General features: G+C 36.7%; 1 protein-coding gene across 1 annotated transcript; it reads right to left on the minus strand.

Annotated features, from left to right (window-relative positions):
* Positions 1-1,073: 1,073 nt before the first annotated feature.
* anxa3b (annexin A3b) lies at positions 1,074-23,215 on the minus strand. The gene is made up of 14 exons (NM_001007302.2): positions 23,125-23,215; positions 22,688-22,729; positions 22,354-22,401; positions 22,173-22,260; positions 21,932-22,026; positions 21,743-21,856; positions 18,485-18,575; positions 18,324-18,403; positions 18,156-18,212; positions 14,861-14,954; positions 14,634-14,729; positions 14,148-14,206; positions 9,128-9,250; positions 1,074-1,664 (listed from the first exon to the last, which is right to left on the minus strand). Exons 2-14 carry the CDS (start codon positions 22,700-22,702, stop codon positions 1,602-1,604), a joined length of 1,023 nt encoding a protein of 340 aa, NP_001007303.1. The 5' UTR covers positions 22,703-22,729; positions 23,125-23,215; the 3' UTR covers positions 1,074-1,601.
* Between the last annotated feature and the right edge of the window lie 1,907 nt (positions 23,216-25,122).

The raw sequence follows: 25,122 nt of genomic DNA on the forward strand, positions 1-25,122 counted from the left end.
TTTTACAGTGCACTTCTGTAGGCCTATGTACTGTCTGTCTGTAGTAAGTGTAACACTGAACAAAAAAGGCTGACAGTAAGTCATTATGATGAATGGTCATTGTGTTTTACATTAAGCACATCAGTGTTCAACTGTTCTCATAATTGTCTGTTGATGTGATGGCTTGTGTGTGTCATTTGAAAACAAAATACCACTTTGACAAGAAATCACACTGTTTTGAACGTAGTTTCATTTTGCAGAAGAATTGAAGAGTTTTGCCCAATGTGTGTGTGTGTTTTGTGATTTGTGTGTAGAGTTCTGACAATATGAGATCTGCTTACAGAAAATGTGTGTAAACAATTGGAAAAAAACTGTAATGGAGAGAAGATTTTTTTTTTTAAACTCAATTTTAAGCATAATAGTTTTAATAACTCATTTCTAATAACTGATTTATTTTATCTTTGCCATGATGACAGCAAATAATATTTGACTAGATATTTTTCAAGACACTTTTATACAGCTCAAAGTAACATTTAAAGGCTTAACCAGGTTAATTAGGTTAACTAGGCAGGTTAGGGTAATTAGGCAAGTTATTGTATAATGATGGTTTGTTCTGTAGACTATCAAAATAAATATAGCTTAAAGGGGCAAAGTTTTTAATGTAAAACTCCTTTTATTCTTGCCAAAATAAAATAAATAAGACTTTCACCAGAAAAACATATTACCAGACACACTGTGAATATTTCCTTGCTGTTAAACATCGTTTGGGAAATAATTAAAAAAGAAAAAAAAACAAAAGGGGGCCAATAACTCTGACTGCAACTGTTTGTTTTTTAGAATACAGTAAAGAGCAAAATTGTGTGAGGGGGCCTGGAGAAGCATCATGCAGGCATACTGTAGGGTTGGCTATCAAACAATTTAAAGAGCCAGAGAAGAATTTCTCTATACCTTTTTTGGGGGAATTTAGGAATGGTGAATATGAGGGTGGATACAAAACTACAAATTGTGAAGCAACGGAGAGTGATTCTAAAATAAAATGTATTAAAAATAGAACCAAAGAAATGTTAACATTTTATTCAAACACATAAACGGAGGATTTTCAAGCGGTTTCTTTATTCTTCTCCACAGTTTATAAAGATGCCTTACTGCCACCTGCTGGTGGAAGAACACAGCAACACAAAACTGCCAAGAACAAAACAGTGAAATGTTTTAATCTTCAGTCATTCAGTGAGAATCTACACTTTGATTTGTTCTGTGTTATACATATTTTTTATTTTAAATTCTAAAACAAAGAAAACTCGTTTTCTATTAATTAAGTTAGTTGAAGAGATATACGTCATAAAGCTCTTGATTGGTTAAAAAAAATTAATAAAACAACAGAGAAATGATTTATTCTTCAGTCATGATCTGCATTTGGATTTGTTCGATACTAAAATGTAAACTGCATTATATTAAAAATAATCTAAAGCCAAGAAAACTCGCTTTCTGTTTATCATGTTAGTTGACGAAATATACGCCATAAAGCTCTTATGATTGGTTTAGCATTTAGTACAGGTTACATTTGGACATTCGTTCACATTAGAGCACTTCAGCGGTGATGTCTTGAGTTTTCTTGAATATTTTCATTTGCCATCTTCACCACAGATCTTCAGCAGGGCTTTACGGAAATCTCCAGATGTTTCAGACTAAAAATAAAGATATAAAATACATAATTTATTATATTAATAGTGAGTTTAAAATAATTAAATGTAATTTTTGCTAAAAGAGAGTATCAAACTCAATAAAAACAAGTCATAAATATTTACAAATGTACAATTTCAAAAGGACTGTTTTCTTTTGTTTTGTGATTCAAAGCTGAATGTTTATTTTAATTGTGATTTTGTTTCTGTGATTTAAAGCTGAATTTTAGCATTATAACTCCAGTCTTCGGTGTCACAAGACTCATTATTTAAAAGAGCATTTAGTGTTGAATTATAAATTATTATCTATGCTGAGTAAGTAATTAAAAATATCATGTTGTATCTTATATTGTTATAGATTTATTTAGGATTCTTTGAAGAATAGAATCCTGGACTAATAGCACTGAAAACTTGGTTTTGCATCACAGAAATACATTTCATTTTAAGTATATTAAAAAAAAAAAAAAAAAAAAAAAAAAAAAAAAAAAAAAACAGCTCTGTTAAACTGATTTTTAAATTATACCAAAAAAAATCCCTATTTTTCATGAAAAAAAAAAAATCAAGCTTTTGTGACCACAAGAGACTTTTAAAAACATTTTTAACATTGTATCATCAATACAATCCTCATAATGCACTTGCTAAATATTTCTAAATATTTAAACCTGTGTGTTATTTAACCTATTTATTAATTGAAAAAAACATATAGGTGATACTTTACAATAATGGTCCATTAGTTTATGTATTTACTACCATAAAAAAACAATAAACAGACATATATTGCAGTATTTATTCATCTTTGTTAATGTAATGTAAATAAACGAGTTCATTGTTAGTTTTTGTTAACTCAAGCATGAATGTTGATTTTAATAACGCATTAGCATATGTGGATCAGTGATTAATACAGGAACAAGTATTGTTCATTATTAGTTCATGTTAGTAAATACATTAATGTTAGTAAATACAATAACTAATGGACACATTGTAAAGGCAACTTCATTGGGGAAGTAAAATAAACAACAAAAAGGAAACAAAGATAGTGCAGCCAGAGGTCAAAAACAACTTCATTTGGAAACTCAAATAAAAAGCAGAAAGGAAACAAAGACAGAAACTTGCTGATGCGTTAATGCAGGAGATTTGCGGTTTCAATGGGAACGTCAGGACACAGTATGAGGTGTTTGATGGGGTTAAAGAGAGTCAAGCAAACTGAAAAATCAAGCTGTAGTTCAATATTAAACTCACATGAGCTTTGCTATTTGACTTCATACTGGAATGAAATTAGAATTTGGCTTCTGGATGTTTTCATCAGTCAGCTGAACTAACAAATTCAATTTATGAAGCTCTTTGGGAAGCATCAGCCACGGCTGCATTCAAAAGAGTTTACTTTATGTCTACAGAAGTCATACTATTGATAGGGTCCACTTACATTGGGTTGAAAACAACAAACTTGCTAAGCAGTTTCATATTTAATTCCTTCTTTTTCGCTTCTCCCCAAGACTGGATAGTTGACGCATTTTAAAGGGTCATGAAATCCCCTGTGTCAGTAGGGCGTTTTCATATCTCTAATTTAAACAAAAAAAGGCTATGAAAAGGGGTCAAAAATTCAAGTCAAAAATCATCTATTGTGTGTGTATTGAGTTAGAATAGCTCAATAAAATAATCCTGTATGGGTTATATATACACTTAAACATTCTAATAAAATAATATCACACAAGCAAGGCTGTCAATTCCTCTCCAGTGCATGACAGAAACTACAAATGTAATTTAATTTACAAGAGTACAACAAATGAGCTGTTAAAATTTAGCAAATTATATTGTACACACAATAACATCTGTTTTGATGAAAACCATTACAGACGGTCGAGCTGGGTTTCTCCCTTGCCTGGCGTTCTTTAGATCAAAGTCAAAGTCAAAGTCAAAGTCAGCTTTATTGTCAATTCAGCCACATGTACAAGACATACAGAGAATCGAAATTGCGTTACTCTCAGACCCAAGGTGCTTAACATTAATATAAAATATATATATAAAAAATAGTAGAGTTTAAGAAAAAGAGAAAATTTAGAAAATGTACAGTATATACATTGCACATAAATGTGGTCTAAGAAATATACATATGTAATAAAAAAATTGTAAACAATACAGTGACATTAAGGGCATATAGCAATGAGTGCAAAGTAAACCAGAGTTGTGCAGATAAAAAACAGTATAGTGCAAAAAGAACTTGTAAACATGATAATTGTGATAAAGTGACAGTGACATATTGGGAGGTAGTATATGTGTCTGCATAAAGTGACCAGTGCAGATGAGTGTGTGTGTGTGTGTGTGTGTGTGTGTGTGTGTGTGTGTGTGTCAGAGTCCAGAGGTGCGAGGGGAGGAGGTGCGTGGGGAGGGAGCGGGGAGCAGAGCTGGGAGAGAGTTCAGCTTCCTGACAGCCTGATGGATGAAGCTGTCTTTCAGTCTGTTGGTCCTGGCCTGGAGACTGCGCAGTCTCCTCCCTGATGGCAGCAGACTGAAGAAGCTGTGCATTGGGTGGGTGGCATCTGCTGTTATGCAGAGGGCTTTACGGGTAAGACGTGTGCTGTAAATGTCCTGAAGGGAGGGGAGAGAGACACCAATGATCTTCTCAGCTGTTCTCACTATGCGTTGAAGTGTTTTCCTGCAGGATGCATTGCAGGTTCCAAACCACACAGTGATGCAGCTGGTCAGGATGCTCTCAATAGTGCCTCTGTAGAAGGTGTACATGATTGGGGCTGGTGCTCTTGCTCTTTTGAGTTTGCGGAGGAAGTAGAGACGCTGCTGTGATTTTTTGGCCAGTGCAGTGGAGTTTTTGGTCCAGGAGAGATCCTCAGTGATGTGTACACCCAGGAACTTGGTGCTACTCACACGCTCCACAGTCGCACCGTTGATGGTCAGGGGAGCATGGAGAGTGTGCTCTTTCCTGAAGTCAACAACAATCTCTTTCGTCTTCTCCACATTCAAAAAGAGATTGTTGTCTCTGCACCACTCGGCCAGACGGCTCACCTCACTTCTGTAGTTTTCCTCATCGTTTTTGTTGATGAGACCCACCACAGTTGTGTCATCCGCAAACTTGATGAACAGATTGGAGTTGTGTGATGGTGCACAGTCATGAGTGAGCAGGGTGAAGAGGATAGGGCTCAGAACACATCCCTGAGGGGCCCCAGTGTTTAAAGTGATGGTGCTGGATGTGTTACTGCCGGCCCGTACTGCTTGTGGTCTTCCAGTGAGAAAATCCAGCAGCCAGTTACACAGAGAGGTGTTCAGCCCCAGCTGGAGCAGTTTTTGAGAGAGCTGTTGGGGGATGATAGTGTTGAATGCTGAACTGAAGTCTATGAACAGCATACGGACGCAGGAGTCTTTTTTGTCCAGATGTGTGAGTGCTGTGTGAAGTGCAGTGGAGATGGCATCATCAGCCGAGCGGTTGGGCCGATAAGCAAATTGAAACGGGTCCAGGGAGGGGGGGAGGACAGACTTGATGTGCTGCATAACAAGCCGTTCAAAGCACTTCATGATGATAGGAGTCAGTGCAATTGGACGGTAGTCATTAAAGCAGGAGGGAGATGAGTTTTTTGGGACCGGAATGATGGTAGTGGCTTTAAAACAGGTGGGGTCAAAAGCCTGGGTTAGAGAGATGTTAAAAATGTATGTGAAGACATTAGTAAGTTCTGATGCACAGTCTCTCAGTACCCGACCTGGGATGTTGTCAGGGCCCGGAGCTTTGCGTGCGTTAATCCTGCTGAGAGACCTCCTCACACTGTCCGGAGACAGAGTCATCACCTGGTCACCAGGGGGAGGTGGCATCTTCTGTGCAATGGTGCTGTTTTGTACCTCAAAACGAGCGAAGAATTTGTTTAGCTCGTTCAGCAGGGGGATGGTGCTGTCACATGTCTGTGGTTGGGGTTTGTAGTCTGTGATGGACTGTATTCCTCTCCACAGACTCCGTGTGTCCCTGCTGTCATTAAAGCGATGGGCTATACCTCTGGAGTACTGTCTCTTAGCTTCTCTGATGCCACGGGAAAGGTTGGCTCTAGCTGACTTTAGGCTCGCCTCATCTCCAGCTCTAAAGGCAGTGTTCCTAGCCTTCAGGAGGTTGAAGACCTCTCCTGTTAGCCATGGCTTCTGATTGGGATAGATCTGATAGATCCGTTCCTCCAGAGCGGTGCGTATAAAGTTGCTATTTCACAAAAAGAGCAACACAGTCGTGCAGCACGTCCTTTTCAGGATGGCGCTCTGACCGTGCGTTTCTGGATGCGGTGGCTTTCTTTCCCCGGATGATGGGCACGAGCACTGCGTTGCACGTCTGGGGGTCCAGCATGTTAATGCGCTGCTCGCGGGCAGTTCATGTTGTCATTGCGATGCCATGACTGTTGCGCAGTTAAGATCGCGGCTAGCCTTTCCAAAAATGGTGAACCACCCCAGTTGTGCCCTGCACTGCAGCGGGCACTCGGGCAGATCTGAGGGTTCCAGTGGGAGATAATCCGTCGCCTCCGGGTCCGCGGACCTCCCGCTCCTCCAAGCGCTCCATCCAAGCTTCCAGCGGAGGAAGCGATCCGTATAACTAGATCGTAGCCCTTACGTTCGATGACACCAGACGTCCACTGCTGCATCGGAGGGTGGGCTTTCATTGTCCTATGAGAATTCAGGCCCGCTTGCCCCTCTCGGGCAGGTGAGCGCTGTCAAAACAGATCCTGAAACGGACATGTTAGCCGTGCTTTCCCAGGCTGCTTCGGCTGTGGGGTTGGAGATGGTTTATCCCCCAGCTCCGCGGCCTGACTGACAAGAAAGGTGCTACGTAGTGGACCAGAAGGCAAAGCCTTCGAAGCCTCTCGTCCCCTTCTTCCCGGAGGTACACAGTATTGATTATGCACAGAGACAAGGTGCTCCGGCACCTCCACCTGTTGGGGTTTCAGGTCAACCGAGAAAAGAGCAAACTCACCCTCATGCAGAGGATCTCTTTTCTCGGGCTGGAGCTGGACTTGGTCACCATGGCAGCGCGCCTCTACGGAGAGCACGCTCAGCTGACACTGAACTGTCTGAGAGAGCTCGACAGCAAAATAGTGGTCCCACTGAAATTATTTCAGAGGCTCCTGGGGCATATGGCACGCCGCTCGGATTACTCCATATGAGACCACTCCAGCACTGGCTTCACGATCGAGTCCCCAGACGCGCATGGCATGCGGGCACACATAGAGTTACTGTTACTGCTCTGTGTCGCCGTGCCCTCAGCCCTTGGAACGACCCCTCGTTCCAATAGGCCGGAGTGCCACTAGGACAGGCGTCCAGTCATGTTGTTGTTTCAACAGATGCTTCCACCACGGGCTGGGGGATTGTTTGCCACGGGCATACAGCTAAGGGCCTGTGGAAAGGAACCCAGTTGCATTGGGATATCAATCGCCTGGAGCTGTTGGCAGTGTTCCTTGCTCTCCACCGTTTTTTTCCGGTGCTGGAGCAGCAGAACGTTCTGGTCAGGACGGACAGCACGGCAGCAGTGGCATATATCAACCGCATGGGGGGTATTCGCTCTCGCCGCCTGTCTCAGCTCGCCCCCCGTCTGCTCCTCTGGAGTCATCTGCGGCTGAAATCGCTGCGCGCCATTCGCATTTCAGACAAGCTCAACTGTGCAGCCGATGCGCTCTCACGGCAGCCTTTACGCCCCGGAGAATGGAGACTCCACCCAGAGTCTGTTCAGCTGATATGGATTGATCTGTTTGCTTCCCCTGAGAACGCTCATTGCCAGTTGTTCTTTTCCCTGACCGAGGGCTCTCTCGGCATGGATGCACTGGCTCACAGCTGGCCTCAGGGCATGCGCAAATATGCGTCTCCCCCAGTGAGCCTGCTCGCGCAGTTACTGTGCACGGTCACGGAGGACGAGGAACAGGTCTGCTGGTTGCACCCCTCTGAATGTCAGAGCTCTCCCTCCTCGCGACGGCCCTCCCCTGGCAAATCCCTTTGAGAGAGGACCTACTCTCTCAGGGACAGGGCACCATTTGGCACCCTCGCCCCTATCTTTGGAACCTCCATGTGTGGTCCTTAGACGCGAGGAAGACTTGGGTAACCTACCGATTGCGTTGGTTAATACCGACACTCGGGCTACAGCCCCCTCCTCGAGCACGCCTATGCCCTGAAGTTGAGTCTATTCACTCAAACAGGTGTCGTGACACAAGATTCAATCGTTTCTTCTCGTGTAATGTGGCAAAGTTCACGACAACCGATCCCATGTCTGCTACGCCTCACGACACCGTCGCAGCAAGTCTAACATGTTTAATTTTTCTCCCATCTTCACGACGAGTTCCATCATGTGGATGACACTGTGCAAAAGGAGCACACAATTTCTCAATTATATCAGTGAGTGCTGCTGTCAATGCACTCGTCAGGTAATCAAAAATAGGCTGCATGTATATTTATAGCTTACTTATGGGTGGGTCAAGGGTGGATAAGATCAATTATTGATTGAACAAACTTCTAAAATATTAAGGTGCTTATAGGGGAAAGTGTTTACAGTATATACAGTATAGCGACGCACACTCTACCAATTTTAAGTTTTCAAGTAATTTTAGGGTATATGTTTACATACAACTTGCAGAAAAAAGATAAAATAAATATTTGTACTCACCAGTTTTTTATAATTGCATGATGCATTTAGCAGGCCTAAATAAGCTTTTGCATCAGGCATTTACACACAAATTAAACAGTTTAAAAGTTTACGAACATTTAATGTTGCTTTGAAATGACTTTTGGTGCGATAAATAATCCTGAATAATTTAGTGTTAAAATATTATTTAAATGTATTTTATAACTATGAAATTTAATTACTAAACAATAAATCATTAACTTGCCAAGAAATGCTCCACTTTACCATGGTAAAATAATGCCCACACTTATGCAATACTAGAATCTTGTCTATATAACCATGGAAATATATGTACACACAATAACACCAAAGTTGCGTGATTGTAAAATAAAAAAAAAAAAACGAGTTGCACTTTCTCTCATGCAGCCTCTGTGAAAGAGCGCGACGCAGCAATCAACTGGCTACTTGACGAAAGGAAATGTCTGCAGCGTCAGCAATCTTCATATTTTCAGCCACTGACTGAGAATAATGCTGCACTATTTTATTAACAGATTATTAAAATGTTTTCTTTTCCCCCAACACACTCTCAGCGCGAGATTCCGCTTGAGCGCAGAATAGGCTATACACACACACACATACACACACACACACACACACACACACACATATATATATATATATATATATATATATATATATATATATATATATATAAAATAAACAGTCAATTAAAATACAATTATAATAACCAATAAAAGGACCAGAGATTAAAGTAAATGCAGAGTTCCCCACAAATATGATACACAAAATATGATTATATACTCATAACTGAAATGCAGGAAGAGCCAAGAAAAGACTTTTGAGATCATTTACTGCTTCTTACCTCAATGGTGGAGTACAAAGAGCAGCCAAACAGCTTCTTGTATTCTGCCTTGATGTCCTGCAGGTCGAGCTCTGATCGGCTTACTATGATCCTGATTAAGGTTGATTCAGTGGTACCAGTGCCCTGAAAGGAGGACATATGAGTCTATTAGAGGAGTTTGCTTATTCTTTTTGGAATAGAGTCGTTTTAAATCATGTTTCATACAGTTTTAATTATTTCAATTATATATATGAACTTTTTTATATATGAACTTTTAACAATAACACCATGAAAGCTAGTAATATAATGTTGATTAGTCATATGTTAATAGAATATGCAATATGGATAAAATCTAGTTTTAATGGCAATAATACTTTTGAATAGATATGAATACAGGGAACAGTGTATTAGCGAGCACCACCATGTTCTATGGTAAGTGAAAGAAGAAAAGGACAGAACTGGCTCTTCCTGCAGATGAAAGTGAGGATGAGATGGGTTTTAGTGACCATGAGAATGATGCATTTGATGGAGACAGTTTAGGTAAGTTAGCTCAGATAAGATGGGTAGTATAGTATATAGTATAATATATAAACATTGTTAGCTAGTAGATGCATTATTCTGAAGCATCTGGATATATTCGACTTGTTTTTTATTTGTTATAATATTTACTGGAGGAAATATTTATACCGACTGTGTGTTGTGTACATGATAATACAATATTATGATTGTTTTCAATAATATTTAGCAAAAAAGAATAGAATTAATGAAAGCTGTTGGAAAGTACTAATAAGGTGTTATTTGTAAGTTCTGTGTAAAGCTTATAATACTGCAACAACAATTAAATAATTTAAAACAACAAAATTATTAATTATAAGGAAAGTTTTACATTTGAAATTTCTAAGGTAGATCCACTGTTGGGCGTTGTTGCCATATGGCAACACATCATAAAGTATTTTAAACATTTATTTTTTCCAATCCATTTTAAGAAAAGAAAAAGTCAAAAAAATGTTTTTTTATAGATTTATCATAATGCGTGCGGTACTTCATATTAGAGATGTCCTAATGACTACAAATTTGTCAACAGCAATAATTATAAATTCACGATTAATGAAAAACGACAATTAATTTAAATTTAACAGCAGTTACTGAAAGAAAGTGATGTATCGGTTTACAAATCTTATAGTTCGGATCACATCATGGTTTTTTATTCACGGATTGGACCATTTTTCGAATCAGCCAAAAAGGGGAGGAGACAATAAGCCCCTTTCACACATACAGACCTTTCCGGAAAATTGCCGGCAATTTTCCGGAAAGGTTGTATGTGTGAACAGGTCCTTTTTGAAAATACCGGTAAATTCGTTCTGGCTATTTTCCGGAAAGAGAAGTTGTAACATTACCGGCAATTTGCCGGAATGCTGCGCTGTGTGAATGCAGAAGGAAGATTCCCGTAATAAGCGCGTGCACGTCTAGAACGTGCTGACGTGAGACGTCTGCTTTAGCCAATCACAACAGTCAGACGCATTTACGTCCGCGCGGTTAGTGAGGATAAAAGCCTTTGAATATTTTTCCAGACACATTTAGCTGCTAGAAGTTAGTCAGATCACGTTTATATGTTCTTCTTAATGCCAACTGTGTAAATAATCATCGATGAGATGCTTATGATAAGCCGTTGTTTGTTTACCTTCAAGCTTTGCGTGTGCCTGTGGAACAGCCTGTGAGCGCCTGCACACGCACATATTATGAACATCTCGACATGAGAAAGTGATCCTGCGAAAGTTGTTCACAATATTGATCATCCACAGAGTTTGTAATTTAGTCAAATGTTTACAAATACAAGCACAGCCGTTTAAAGCTCATTTGTGGTGAATGATGTCAGAATTTACCGGTATTTTGGAATGGATGTGTGAATGCTCTTTTCCGGAAAATTTCCGTAACGTCCTCGCCTGTGTGAACAGCGCTTTTTTCAATATACCGGTAAAGTCTTTCCGGAAATTTTCCGGATATTTACCGGTATCACTGTGTGAAAGGGGCTAATGTCATTTGCTTTTCATTTATTACAAAAATAGCAGTTAAAGACACTTATGGTTTTAACAAACATACATTAGAGCCTGTAATTTTATTACAAATAAAATGAAGAAATAATCAGCTGAATAAAATAAATTGTGAAATATTCAGTACCTTGAAAAATTCACTGTTACTACTACTGATAAGCTAAATGTAGAAATCTACCATTATAATTTGTACAACCCAAACTTATTTTTAGTCGCATTTTCAATAAACGATTCAGTTATACGCTCATAAAACTTCCATGTTTTATTGCTGGAAGAATTATTCAATGGCTTATTTTTGATGGCTGGTTGTCACCACCTATTGGTTAAATAATGTAATTGCTGCCTACAACTTTCATTTTTAAGCGTCAAGTTAAATGCATGTGGCGGTGATTGTAATCTTTACCATAAACATCAGTGGTTTTACTTAAACTATAAGCTGTAATCCCAGTACTTCTGTGTTATTTGACTGTAACTTCATAACTAACTCAAAAGACTAAGGACTTAATCTCTTTCTTGATTTTTGCATTTTCATATTTGAATGCAGCAATTTGAAGGATTAATAAACATAAGCAAATCACCATCACTTATAATATGTTGTGTGGGTGTTGAGAACCGGATCTTTTGATGATTAATCATGCAGCTTACATTGAATACATTCCTGCAGGCTAAACAAGTGATGACAGAAAACACCTTTATGAAAATCCACCACATTCCGAATAACCTACCAAAACTTCTTCTATCATCATTATATTTTTACTGAAAAGCCTAAATGCTTTCATACGTGTGATTTGAATGACTCGAGAGGTGATCTCTCAGCGATCGTAACAAATTTAGTATTCAACTACAAGTAAAAAACATATTAATCCACAGGTCTCGTGTGTTCCGAACCGTGGGTTGTCATCCGTATGAATCATGGATCGACCATGATCTGTTACACCCCTAATGACAGACTAAGTGAAATAAAATAATATTTTGCAATCGCAAACATTAAACCCATTCTCATTCTGTAGATGAATTTAGGGAATGCCTGTAGATGGCGCCAAATTACAGACAAACTCATTAGGCAAACTCTAATATTTTCTATTTACACATCAAGGGCCCTATCATACACCCGGCGCAGTGTGGCACAAGGCGTGGCTCAGTAGTCTTTTGGTAGTTTCAGCTTGGCGCAAAAGTCGTTTTGAGGCGCTGCGCTACGCTGTTTAAATAGCAAATGCATTAGCGCTCATTTTTGCGCCCATAGGCGTTCTGGTCTAAAAAGGAAGGCGTTCTGAGGCGGACCGCTGGCGCGTTGCTATTTTGAGAAACTATAATAGATTTTTCATTAGACCAAAACTAACCCGGTCTAAACTCCGGCGCAGAGTTGCGCCTCGCTTACACACTGCTTAATACGCACGAGAGAGCAATAGGCAAATATCTTTACATATGAAAAAATGTAAATATTAAGGATATATATAGTATATAATAAGAATAGATATAAAATATAAATATAAAGGATTAAAATATTACAAAACATATTATTTTCTAGCCTACATAAATATGAAAAACCACTGCTTTTATGTCTTCTTCATCGCGGGAGGCTTTTTCAGTTCATTCATAACAATTTGCTTTTGTATAATGTTATTATTATTAGCAGTATTATTTATTATATCCATAAGTATATTTGTTTTATTAAAAACAAGCTTAGATTTGCCCACCTGTCAGGTTTTACACCATATGGGGCAAAGCATGTGTTTTAGGATATAACTCAAGTTTTTGAGAGCAATTTGTTATTATTATTCATTTATTCGTTTGCTGGAAATTAGAACTGAATTTAGAAATAGTGTTGAAATGAATATTTGCGCTTAACAAACAAAAGTATTTATTTATAGACAAATTTTTGTCTGTGCGTAAAGGTTTCCCTATCCAAGAGCCAAAGTGAAAGTGATCCATTATCTCTCATTCTCACGCAGTAGATGCTCTGTTTAACAGTTTTCTGTTAAAAAGCTGTTAACTGTTAACTGTCTGCTTGTGAAATGCTAATTTTTTCCACTTAGACTTACTTTGCGTCCTGTAAATAGCGAATGCGCTCTTGGCGCGACGCAGCTGACTCTTAAAGGGAATGGGAGATGAGACTCTAATTGGTTTATTCTCAAAACACACCTATAACTCATTAAGAAAATAAACTCAACCCTTTTAGAACATGCGCCGAAGCGCAAGGCAGATTTACCGTCCTTAAATTAGCAAAAATGCGTCCTGACATGCCCTGAAAGCGTTTGCGCCCTGCGTTTTGCGCATGGATCGTCAAAATAGAGCCCTAAATATTTTCTTCATGGCCAAAAATATCTGTAGAATATGCATGTTTAACAGTACATTATCTTTCATAAGTTATACATTTGCCTATATCCTAGCATTTTGAGGGATGTACACAAAACAATGGTCCCAATATTTCCTGCTTTACATTTTTCATTTCTATAGCTCCCGAGAATCCAAAAAGAGCCCCATATTGATAAATAATGTTATGACAGCTGTTTTAACATAAAGTTACGGTTGAATTGCCTCTTTTTACAGTTATGAAATAGTTGTTAACACGCAGAAATGTTTATGGGCCAATGACTCAACCACATTGAAATGGTCTACACATTTAAGTAATATGATTTTGGGTTCAGTGTCTGTATAAACTATATTACTACTAAGAGAGTTTTGCTCAAGGGCTAACAAGCTTGCAAACATTAAACTTTGCTCTGGTCAACACTGAACTTAACTGTGCTAAATTATCTAAAACTAAAAATAAATGTATAAAAAACTAAACAGATGTGAACAAAGAACAAAACAATAACCCTAAACAAAACCATTAAGGACTATAACTAAACTGAAATGTAGAGCAAATTTAAAAACAGAATCAAAATTAAAACTAATTTAAAAATGCTAAACTATAATAACTTTACTTGGGAATTTCTTGAGAAATGTGTTAAATAAAGAAGTAACGAGGACAGAAAAATAGATCTAACCTTCATGCTTTTATGCAGACGCTCTGCAAGGTATGCTGGGACACTCTTCACACATTTCACTAAAACAGCAACAAATTAAAAAAGCATGAAAAATATATACAGTAATTATATGACATGTACAAATCTAAATAAACATTTCAAAACTAATATACATTTCCACAAAATATCAAGAGCAGCAATAGTCTCTTAAAGGGACAGTTCACCCACAAATGAAAAGTCTGCCATCATTTACTCATACTAAACTTGTTCCAAACCGGTTTGAGTTTCTTTCTTCTGTTGATTACAAATGGATATTTTGCAGAATATTGGATACCAGTTTATTGTATTTCATAGAAGATTAAAAATAAACAACAATATGAAAGTCAATAAATTCCATCAGATGTCAAAATTCTAAATGAGTTACACAGAAGAAAACTTGAACATATGATCGATGACAGAGATTTCATTTCTGGCTGAAACATAACTTTAAAAGCTTGATAACATCACCTATAGCCACCAGAATATCCTCCAGACATCCAGACATCTCTCGTTCAATGCTTTCCTGAAGGGTTCTTCCGCTCAGACTCTTATACTCCACCAGAGCTGAAAGAGAAAAACAGCAAAACACATTTCACACTGTTGAAAGTAAATCTGCATGATGCCAGGGATTTTCAAACTTTTCAAACGGTTTTATGCCACACATAAGTGTAAAATGATTGTAAAATATAAAATACTTTGTCTGAGCTGAGCAACACTTCTGTGGCAGAGGATGTCGATGAACTTGCTCTCATCTGTTCCCCACTTTTTCTCTCCTGCCTCATACAAGATCTGCACAGTAGAAAAAATAATAGGTGTTGAGATTGCAGAAAAAAAGCTGCGATACTGACAGAAAATATATTTAATTTCGCTTTTTTTTTATTAGGATAAAGAATATTTTGCCTAGGATGGTTTAGGCCTGTCATGGATAAATAAATATGACACTAAAACAACAAATAGGCTACAACAAGTCCCTGAATAATGAGCGATTCATTTAATAATTCATTTAACTGATTCATTCAAAAAGGCTGATTCATTTGGGAACTAATGCAGAGTTTACACTGCATGATTTTAGCTCTGATATTCACTTCCGACAGGGTTTGTAAAATCGCTGAGAAAAATGCCAGAAATCAGAGGTAAATAAGTGCTCGTTCATGCAAGCAACAGTCACAAATTTTGAAATATTAAAGGCCAGGGGCCTCATGTATCAACGCTGCGTACGCACAAAAACTTTGCGTACGCCAGGTTTCACGCTCAGAATCGCTCACGTTTGGATTTACTAACAATGAACTGAACGTGGGAATGTACGCAGCTTCACGGCAGCTTTCTGGCTGGCGTACGCACATTTTTTGTGTGTGTCTGTTTTATTTCCATTGGCGACTCCTAGAGGCAGTTGTGTTAAATTCCTCTCTACAAAGTGTCTGAGCCTTGCAATGGCAGCTGTATGAGACGGGTTCATCTAGCAGGTATATAAGGTTTCCATACCATACAGTTGACCAGCTAAACATTAAAGCACAATTTGCAGCGGTCGCCTGTTTTCCCAATGTAATCTGAGCTATCTACCGCACGCACATTGCTATAAAGACACTATCTGAAGATGAATTTGCATGCATGAATCAGAAAAATTTCCATTCAATAAATGTGCAAATAAAATTGATGCACAAACTTATTGATGATTCCTACTTGTCTTTCTCGTGATAAATAGTGGGCAAAATCTGATATGTAGATATGGGGAAAAAAGAAGAAAGAGTTCATCAGACGCTGGATTCGAACCGAGTTCATGCTCGAACGTGTCAAAACATGTTGATATGCGTCTTACGAGCTCCGCCACTGAGACTGTTAGCGGTACTGCAACATTTTACACCTATAAATCACACTATTTCTTTTTTAATTCACTCAGTGCGATGTTCAGACCCAACTGTGTTAACCGCATCAGCTAAACTCTCCCACTCTATTTTTTTCTTTTGTTGTTAATTCCGGAGAACAAACTTGCTAATAACACCGCTTTTCTAATGTCTACCTCCGAAAGCAGCACCTCCAATTCACATTCTGTTCAAAGTTTCTCTTCTTGCTTGCTTTTGTCATTGCTTTTTCGTTGGGTTTTGCCAAAGTAGAGTCATTAGCATATTCATACGGGGGAGGAGGCAGGGAGGGGTTTTGTGCTCGTGCAGGTTGAGCTCAGTTTCACGTTCATTCGGATGTACAAAAGAATATGCGTGAAATTCGGCGTACGCAGTGTTTCATACATCTGAATTTTTTTCTGCGTACGCACATTTACAGCTTTGTGCGTACGCAATGTTTTAGTATGATTTCCACGCAAGTCTTCGTACATGAGGCCCCAGAGCTGAGAGAATGATCTATGTTTTGCCAATGCCTGTGAAATATTTGACCTACTAAATATCTAAACCTGTTGGCGATTTAACACCTCAACGATAACCTACAGCCAATAAGAGAGCAAGACACCGAGCAGCAAGGAGTTAAGCGAGAAGTTAAAGACCACAATCTGAAAATATAAGCTTTATGATAACATTAAACAGAAACAAAGAAGAAAGATTTGCTTCACCAGAAGAACAATTTTTTTTTCTCTCTTTGCAAAAACCTAATTTACTCATGAAGGAAAAAACTGCAGGTTTTGCTTTGGCAGTTTGAAACTGTTTTGGTTAATGAAAAACACAATATTGTGCCTAAAAAGTGAATAAATACTTATTGAACTGTTGTATAAATTCAATATCATATTTTGACTTTGCTGATATTTAAAAAAAATGCACCTGTCTGTCTGTCTGTCAATCTATCTATCTAAACCTTTCTACCTACCTATTATATTCTTTTAAAAATATTTCTTAAATGGTGTTTAACAGAGCAAGGAAGTTTTCACAGTATGTCTTATAATATTTTTTCTTTCGTTTTATTTTGGCTAGAATAAAAGCAGTTTTTAATTTTTTTAATAATTTAAACCATTTTAAGGTCAAAATGATTAGCCCTTTTAAGCTATATATTTTTCGATCTACCATCGATATATAAAGACTATATATTAGTCTACAGAACAAACCACCGTAAAACAATAACTTGCCTAATTACCCTAACCTGCCTTGTTAACCTAATTAACCTAGTTAAGCTTTAAATGTCACTTTAAGCTGTATAAAAGTGTCTTGAAAAATCTAAATAAATAAATAGTCTAAATAAAAATCTAGTAAAAATTTTTTTCTGTCATCATGGCAAAGATAAAATAAAACAGTTATTAGAAATGAGTTATTAAAACTATTATGTTTAGAAATGTGTTTAGAAAATCTTTCCTTCGTTAAATAGAAATCAGGAAAAAAATAAACAGGGGGTTTAATAATTCTGACTTCAACTGTATATATATATATATATATATATATATATATATATATATATATATATATATAGATATAGATATAGATATATAGAGAGAGAGAGAGATATATATATATATATATATATATATATATATATATATATATATATATATATATATATATATATATATATATATATTAAATAAAAATTTATTAAATGAATATACCCTACATTTAACTTATGTCATGACTCAGCTAAAACTATTTAGCACTCACAGAAAATACACACTTGAGTTTTGTTTTTTCTCATTTATGACTGTCATAACTGCCTTCCTTGTGTAGATTAAAAACTGGATGACTTCCCCTTTTTCTAGGGAACATAATTTAAAAAATGAAAGTAACCAGATAGTTTCGCTTCCCATATTTTGTATGGGAAAAAACTGTAGAAAAACATAAAAGTAAAAATGAAACTAAAAGTGTACTAAACTTCTTCCGAATATCTTCTTTCAGATTTTACAGAAGCAAATAAAGTCATACAGTATTGAAGAACAGGATGGAGAGTAAATTATGATACAATCGAGACAATTCCTTTTTAAAAAAAGAGGCATAGATTAGCAGACGTTATTTTCCATTCAATATTTTAACTGAATTTGGCTGAAAAATCATGACACTTTACCTTGGCATCTGCTTTAGCTTTTGCCACGTCCACATTAGTACTTTCATCCCTCTTGCCCTTTTAGACAGAAACAAAACCAAATTGTGAGCAAGCCAGCTGCATAACACATTTGAATGAATTTGAATACAGTGCAGGACTAAAAAAAAAAAAAAAAACATTGGACTAAACCTCAGCCAGGTTCAACAAAGTCTTTTCAAAGTCCCCGGACACCTCAGATTTCAGATCATCAATTAGATTTCTTCCGGTTTCTGGAAAATAGACATTTGAATGAGATCAAAAGTAAAAATGCTGTTTTAATGTAAAAAAATGAGAGAGAATAAAAACCCAACCAGCCAAATATGCATCACGCATGGCCTTGATTTGATAGTTGGAGCGGGAGGCCAGCAGCTCTATCAACAAGCTCTCTTTTGTACCTGCACCCTGTAATCAAACTCTACAGTGTTAGCATTTCAGGTTCAATTCCTTAAAGACATTTAGGGTGTGTTCACACTTGGCACATTTGGTTTGATTAAAACAAGCTCTGGTGCGATTTCTCTGGTTGTTACCAGATTGTGTGGATGCTGCCATCCGAATGTGTGCACCAAACAATTAAACAGAGACTGCTGAAAAGATAGCTTTTGGTTAGTTTCTAAACGCTGGTGCAGTTCAATTCATATTTCAATGCCAAAACATGGACCAAATGGATCGAAATGAAGCAAAACAGAACACAATGTCTCAAGATGTGACCATAAAAACGACAGAATGCTCACTCATATGTTTTTTCCAAAATCTGGCACATAACACTTCGATACAGGCAGCAGAAACGTGTCTTTTTGCAGCAGATCAGCATTTGTGTGAATGACAGGAATTCATGTCAATGTTTTGACTCTTATACTTACAAATTCTTTATGATGTTTTATGAACACATTTTAGAGAAGCACGTGCAGATGTTTTGACAAGGCTATTTAATTAGTGACAATCATTCTATTATCTAACCATTGTGAGACCAAACCCCCTATAGGATGTTTTCACATGACGTCGTCATTAATGATACGCGAAATCCAGATAGAGAGCAGAAAGTGGTTCTTCTACATAGGAATCACTATCAGAACATCAAAATATCAAAATATATTATGCTGTTCATGATTGTGTAAATTGACCAAAATAAGAAATTCCAAAGATCTTTTATGGTGTTCTAAAAAGTTTTTGCTCTTTAGGGGGGAAAGTTAAAGGAACTGGCTAAAAAATGGAAGAAAAGGCGGCATGTAATATATATTTTCTTTTCAATATATTCATGTGTACAAACTTTTGAAAGTGATAATTCGTTTGACAGCACCCTTAAAGATTATATACAGACCTAGCTATGTGTATTATATGTTAGTGTTTTATATAAAAATCAGATACAAACACCAACACACTTATACAAAATCCAGGAGAATATAAATTATGTACCCTGCCATGTAATCACTGTAATGAAAAATCTGTCTTGTTTTGCATTAATCCAAGTCTTTACTGGCATTTTGGCAGAATAACATGTGTAACATGAACATCAAGATAAATATTTGTTGATGGTAAGTTCATTGACAGAACGATTGAAAAAAATACAAGCCATGAAATAAAACTAGACAGTTAATATTGTGGAGCACTTTCCCCCTTCCAAAAATAAATAAATAAATAATAACGTAGACTATGCGTTCGTTTCATCTGTTATTTCCTTATGTCTGGAAGATATCCGCATGGGGAAGACAACTATAGTAGTTTATAATAAACATGTTTTTTTAAAGTCATGGTTAAGTGTATAATTTTAATGAATGATATAGAATACTGTAGCATAGTAAACTGATAAACTAATAAATACTGTAACATTAGTGTAAACTGTGATGCATTGCGATGGTGTATAGTTATAGCGTAGTAGAGAACTGAAGCCTATTGAATAATTTGTTTATTACTACAGTTGTGATGTACCTCAGAGCGACAATATAATTACTATGACAGTTTAATTCAAGTAATTATCTATAGTATGCTTCATAACAGTATTTACTATAGAGTATTTTTTCATGTAATGTAATAGTTTATACAGTATATACTGCCTCAATGAAAGGCAAATATATTTTAGTTTAGTAGAAAATTTGACCCTTTTCATGCTATAGGGATCATGCCCAACATATGTGGTTATTTTCTATTTATATCTCATTTGAATGTATTGTATAAATCACAAAAGTACGGACATTTCTCTGTGTCTCACATTCAGTTTTTTTTACTTCCTGCCCTCCATCTGAATTTTGCACATCACAGGAACCACGGGATTGAAAACAACCTCATTCATGAACAGGCTCTCTTGGCATGGAAATTATGCTTCGTTTACAATCTCTCCCCGCACCATGTGAAGCTATGGAACAATGAAAGCATCTTAGTAAAGGATAAATAGATTTTTTATAAGAATTGGCATGAAAAAGACATTAATTATCTTTGTGATTTACGTGATCCACAAGAGAACTTCTATTCGTATGGTGTTTTTATGGTTAAATTTTATTTCCCTGTTATTCATAAAGAATTTCATACTATGATTAAGGCCATAACTAATGGCCTTGCTCATTTAATGAAATGCCACTTGCCATTTGAAGTGATTGTTAAAAAAGAACCAAAAATTTTAGTTAAAGACAAATGCATTTACGACCTAAAATTTTGAAATAAAAATATAAGAAGTGTGTTTCAGTCAAATAATTTTCTTTGGAATTCTCTAATAGATAAAATTAATTGGAAAAAAAGCTTGGCTCTTGCCTTACCAATTTTGTGTTTCCAACAAAGCGAAAGAACTAGATTTAAAAGTGTTATATCTACCCCACAAACGTGATTGTATCTAAATTTGGAAATCCTTTTTCAAATTGTTTCTTCTGTAACTCAACTATTGAATTGACTGATCATGTTTTTGTCAAATGCCCACATTTAAGAGTGTTGTGGTCTGATTTATCCATCTTTTTACATCAAAATGTAAGTTTAACATCGATTTTTCCATGTGTGATATAATTTGCTACTTTTCTCATGACAAACATTACAGAATTTATAGACAGTTTATTTATTTTATTGGATAAATATTAAATTCACAAATGTAATTGTAAAAGTTTCTTCATCATTACCTAATTTGCTGAATTTTCTTTGTGATGTAAATTGTTTAATTACTACTTTACAAAATATTTAAAGCAAAAAAAGTGTACAAATTTTAATATTATATGGACTTTGTAAATATTATTTAATTTGATAGTTTACCTCTGTACCATTTTTTATTATCTTATTTTACTATTATTATTTTTATTTATATATAATTTTCCTTGTTTATTCATGTACTTGATGTAATCCATTGTTATGGTTAATATGATTAAAACACAATAATAAAAAAACTATAAATAATCAACATGTCTTACCTCGGTTTTCTCTCGACTTTTAGCCTCTTTAAAGCCGATTACTACTTAAATTGGAGTGGGGGAAGTGTTCCAGGTGAACCAGGACTAAATCTGTTATTTTTGGTTTAATTTGAATCAAATGTACCAACAAGAACCAAGTGTGAACACACTAGTTATTAGCATTCAAAAAGAAATTGGAGTGTATACTTTTATAGCCCTTTTGAACTCCAGGCAGTCAAACTTGGCAGGAGGAGTGATCAGGGCCACCAGAATATCTTCAAAATCTCCATGTGTGTCACCTTCCAAGTCATCACAAAGAGACTAAGGTGAAAAACAGACAAATATCAGACAATATTCAACAGCTGATTTCGCAGTGTCTCAGCAATGGCAATTTACCCTGCCAGTGTTGTCCTGATACGCTTTACAGATCAGCTGACGTTGGGCATTGCTTCTTTGACACAGAATGTCAATAAGAGTCTTTTCGGTGGTGCCTGAGGAATTACAACCGCAATCATTAACAGTTCCTCATGGTGACATAAGGTTAGCAAATAGAAAGCAACAGGATTTCAACATCTTATCTAAATGTATGTAGAGCAATGCAAGTTCACTAAAGTCCATGCTTAGGATAGTATATTACCAATGCCTTCAATGGCTTTCCTTAACTCAGCAGCATCCTCGTCTGGCTTAAATCCAGTTTTTTCTTTAACTGTGCCACGTGCTGTTGACTTTATCAAACAGATGATATTTATATCAAAATTATATAGCTGATGAAAAAGCATGGTTCTATAAAACTTGCTAAAATAAAAAAAAGATCTTACATTTACAGTCAGAGAGGATGGGGACTCCAGGAGAAGATCCAAATCATCCTGAAAGTGAAATAGAAAGTAAAAATTATTAACAAGTACAGAAGTTCAAAATTAAGACTCAAGTTCAATTTAGTCTCACTTCACTTCTGAAAGTCAATCATGGTTTTACTATACAGAAAGTAAGAAAACATAGCTTTTTGAACTCAAACCACAGTAACCACCAATCAGCCATGTGTACAATATATATGGTTACAACTCTTTTACCACAGTAAAACCATGGTTAATTTTCACAAGGGATAATTGTAAAAGAATTGAAGCAAAAACGGGGTAAAGCAACTCTACTGACCCATACAGACGACATTCCTGTAGTTGTGGGCGGGTTTTAGTTCTGTAACCAGATATTTGTATTGTTATCACATTTGTTCATCATAAATACACGGTTTTGCCATCTCTTTATTATTTTTAAACAGTTTTTATGATAAATGGCATATATTTTATTAAGCAGCTTTATTCCTATCGTTTACGTGTTTCCATAATATATGGTCAAAATGAAGGCTATTTGATTCTCTACGCCAGTTTAAAAGAGATACAAGAAGACTACTACAAAAACCGCTAACATCACAACTCTCGAGTCAACAGCGTGATTCTTGCGTCTTTTACCAGAGCAACACTTTGACAACGCATTCTGTAATACACAAAAACATCACCCTTGAATATGTTGGCAACTGCGCGACTAGCACAAAAGTTGATTTTTAACAAACATCGCAAAGCGTTCTACATTACCTTTGGTGAAGCGTATCTGTCTCGCAACTAACCACTGCTTTCAGTCTCTCCGACTACTACGCCCATCCCAAACACACACCAGAGGATATGAGATCATAAAGCAAGCTCGGCCTTCTCTCTCTCTCTCTCTCTTTCTCTCTCTCTCTCTCTCTCTCTCTCTCTCTCTCTCTCTCTCTTAATTCAATTCAATTCAATAATTGCTTTATTGGCATGACAAATGTTACAAATGTATTGCCAAAGCAGTTATAAAGTTTACATAAAAAGTAACACATATATAATAAAAAAATAGTACACACAGTAAATAATAGTAAAAAAAATACAAAAAAGGAGGTGATATTTTTATGTAATTATTAAATAAAATTTTAACAATACATAATATTATTCAATATATCACATTAATATTTAATATATTATATTATTATTCAACATATCATATTATTCATACAAATCAATACAAAAATAAATCAGAATAAACTGTACATTTAACAATCAACATTTTAGGATAAAACAGTAATAAAAACAATAATAATCAGAATATTTGCAATGATTCATTTACAGTCGTGTGTGTGTGTGTGTGTGTGTGTGTGTGTGTGTGTGTGTGTGTGTGTGTGTGTGTGTGTGTGTGTGTGTGTGTGTGTGTGTTTGCTGGCACATCACTCTCTCTCTTTCTCTCTTACTCTCTCTGTCTGTGCATGTGTTTGTGTGTGTGTAAGCATTGCTCAGCATAAACAAAATATTGTTCTAAATATTGCCATATTACATTATGGCATTTTAATGCTTTGTTGTTGCATTTTAATGCTTTGTTGAAGTTTGGTGACCACTGATATAGGGCGTCACACACCGGATGCGTCGCTCAGCGCCGCACCATGGTGCACACATGACACGCACTTTCGCATGCTATTTAAAATTAAACTATTCAGATAGCTCTCTGTGGGGCAGCAGAAATATGCGGTGCTGAGCAGCGCATCCGGTGTGTAACGCCCTATCCTACGGCCAATTTAGCTTACCCAATTCACATATACCGCATGTCTCTGGAGTTGTGTGGGAAACCGGAGAACCCATAGGAAACCCACGTGAACACAGGGAGAAAATGCAAACTGCATACAGAAATGCCAACAGACCCAGCCAAGGCTTGAACCAGCGACCTTCTTGCCTTGAGGCGATCATACTACCCACTGCGCCAGCGTGATGCCCAATAGTGAAATAATCTTTACACAAATATAAAAATCAGATACAAAAATCATTTATTCACTCTTTCACAATCATTCATTCACTCACACATTCATTCATTCACTCACGTACACAATAATTCATTCAATCACACATTTGTTTATTCACTCACACTATAATTCACTCATTCATTCACACACATTCATTCACTCACACAATCATTCATTCCTTCATTCATTCCCTCACTCACACTATCATTTATCAATTCATTTACTTATGATCATTCATTGATTCACTCACTTGATAACAATCATCCACTTACTCTCACCATTGTTCATTTATACACTCATACAATCATTCATTGATTCATTCACTCACTCACACACAAACATTCACTCACTCACACAATCATTCATTTATTCACTTGCATAATCATAATTTCATTCATTCACTCACACAATCATTTATCAATTCACTCAGTCATTCATTCACTCACTCTCATACGCACAAGCATACACTTACTCTCATTCATTAACTCACTCACGCTCACTCACTCTCACTCACTCACTCACTCACTCACTCTCACTCACTCACTCACTCTCACTCACTCACTCACTCACTCACTCACTCTCACTCACTCCCTCACTCTCACTCACTCACTCACTCACTCACTCACTCACTCACTCACTCACTCACTCACTCACTCACTCACTCACTCACTCACTCACTCACTTTCACTCACTCACTCATGCTCACTCACTCACTCACTTACTCACTCACTCTCACTCACTCACTCACTCACTTTCACTCACTCACTCATGCTCACTC

This window comes from Danio rerio, chromosome 10, assembly GCF_049306965.1.
Source record: "Danio rerio strain Tuebingen ecotype United States chromosome 10, GRCz12tu, whole genome shotgun sequence".
NCBI classification, from domain to species: Eukaryota; Metazoa; Chordata; class Actinopteri; order Cypriniformes; family Danionidae; genus Danio; species Danio rerio.

Excerpts from the sequence above, each read along its gene's own strand:
- anxa3b (NM_001007302.2), bottom strand. Across the intron at positions 22,261-22,353 it reads CATCCTCTCTGACTGTAAAT|TCAACAGCACGTGGCACAGT; the intron begins GTAAGATCTTTT and ends TGTTTGATAAAG. Across the intron at positions 1,665-9,127 it reads CTTTGTACTCCACCATTGAG|TCTGAAACATCTGGAGATTT; the intron begins GTAAGAAGCAGT and ends CTTTATTTTTAG.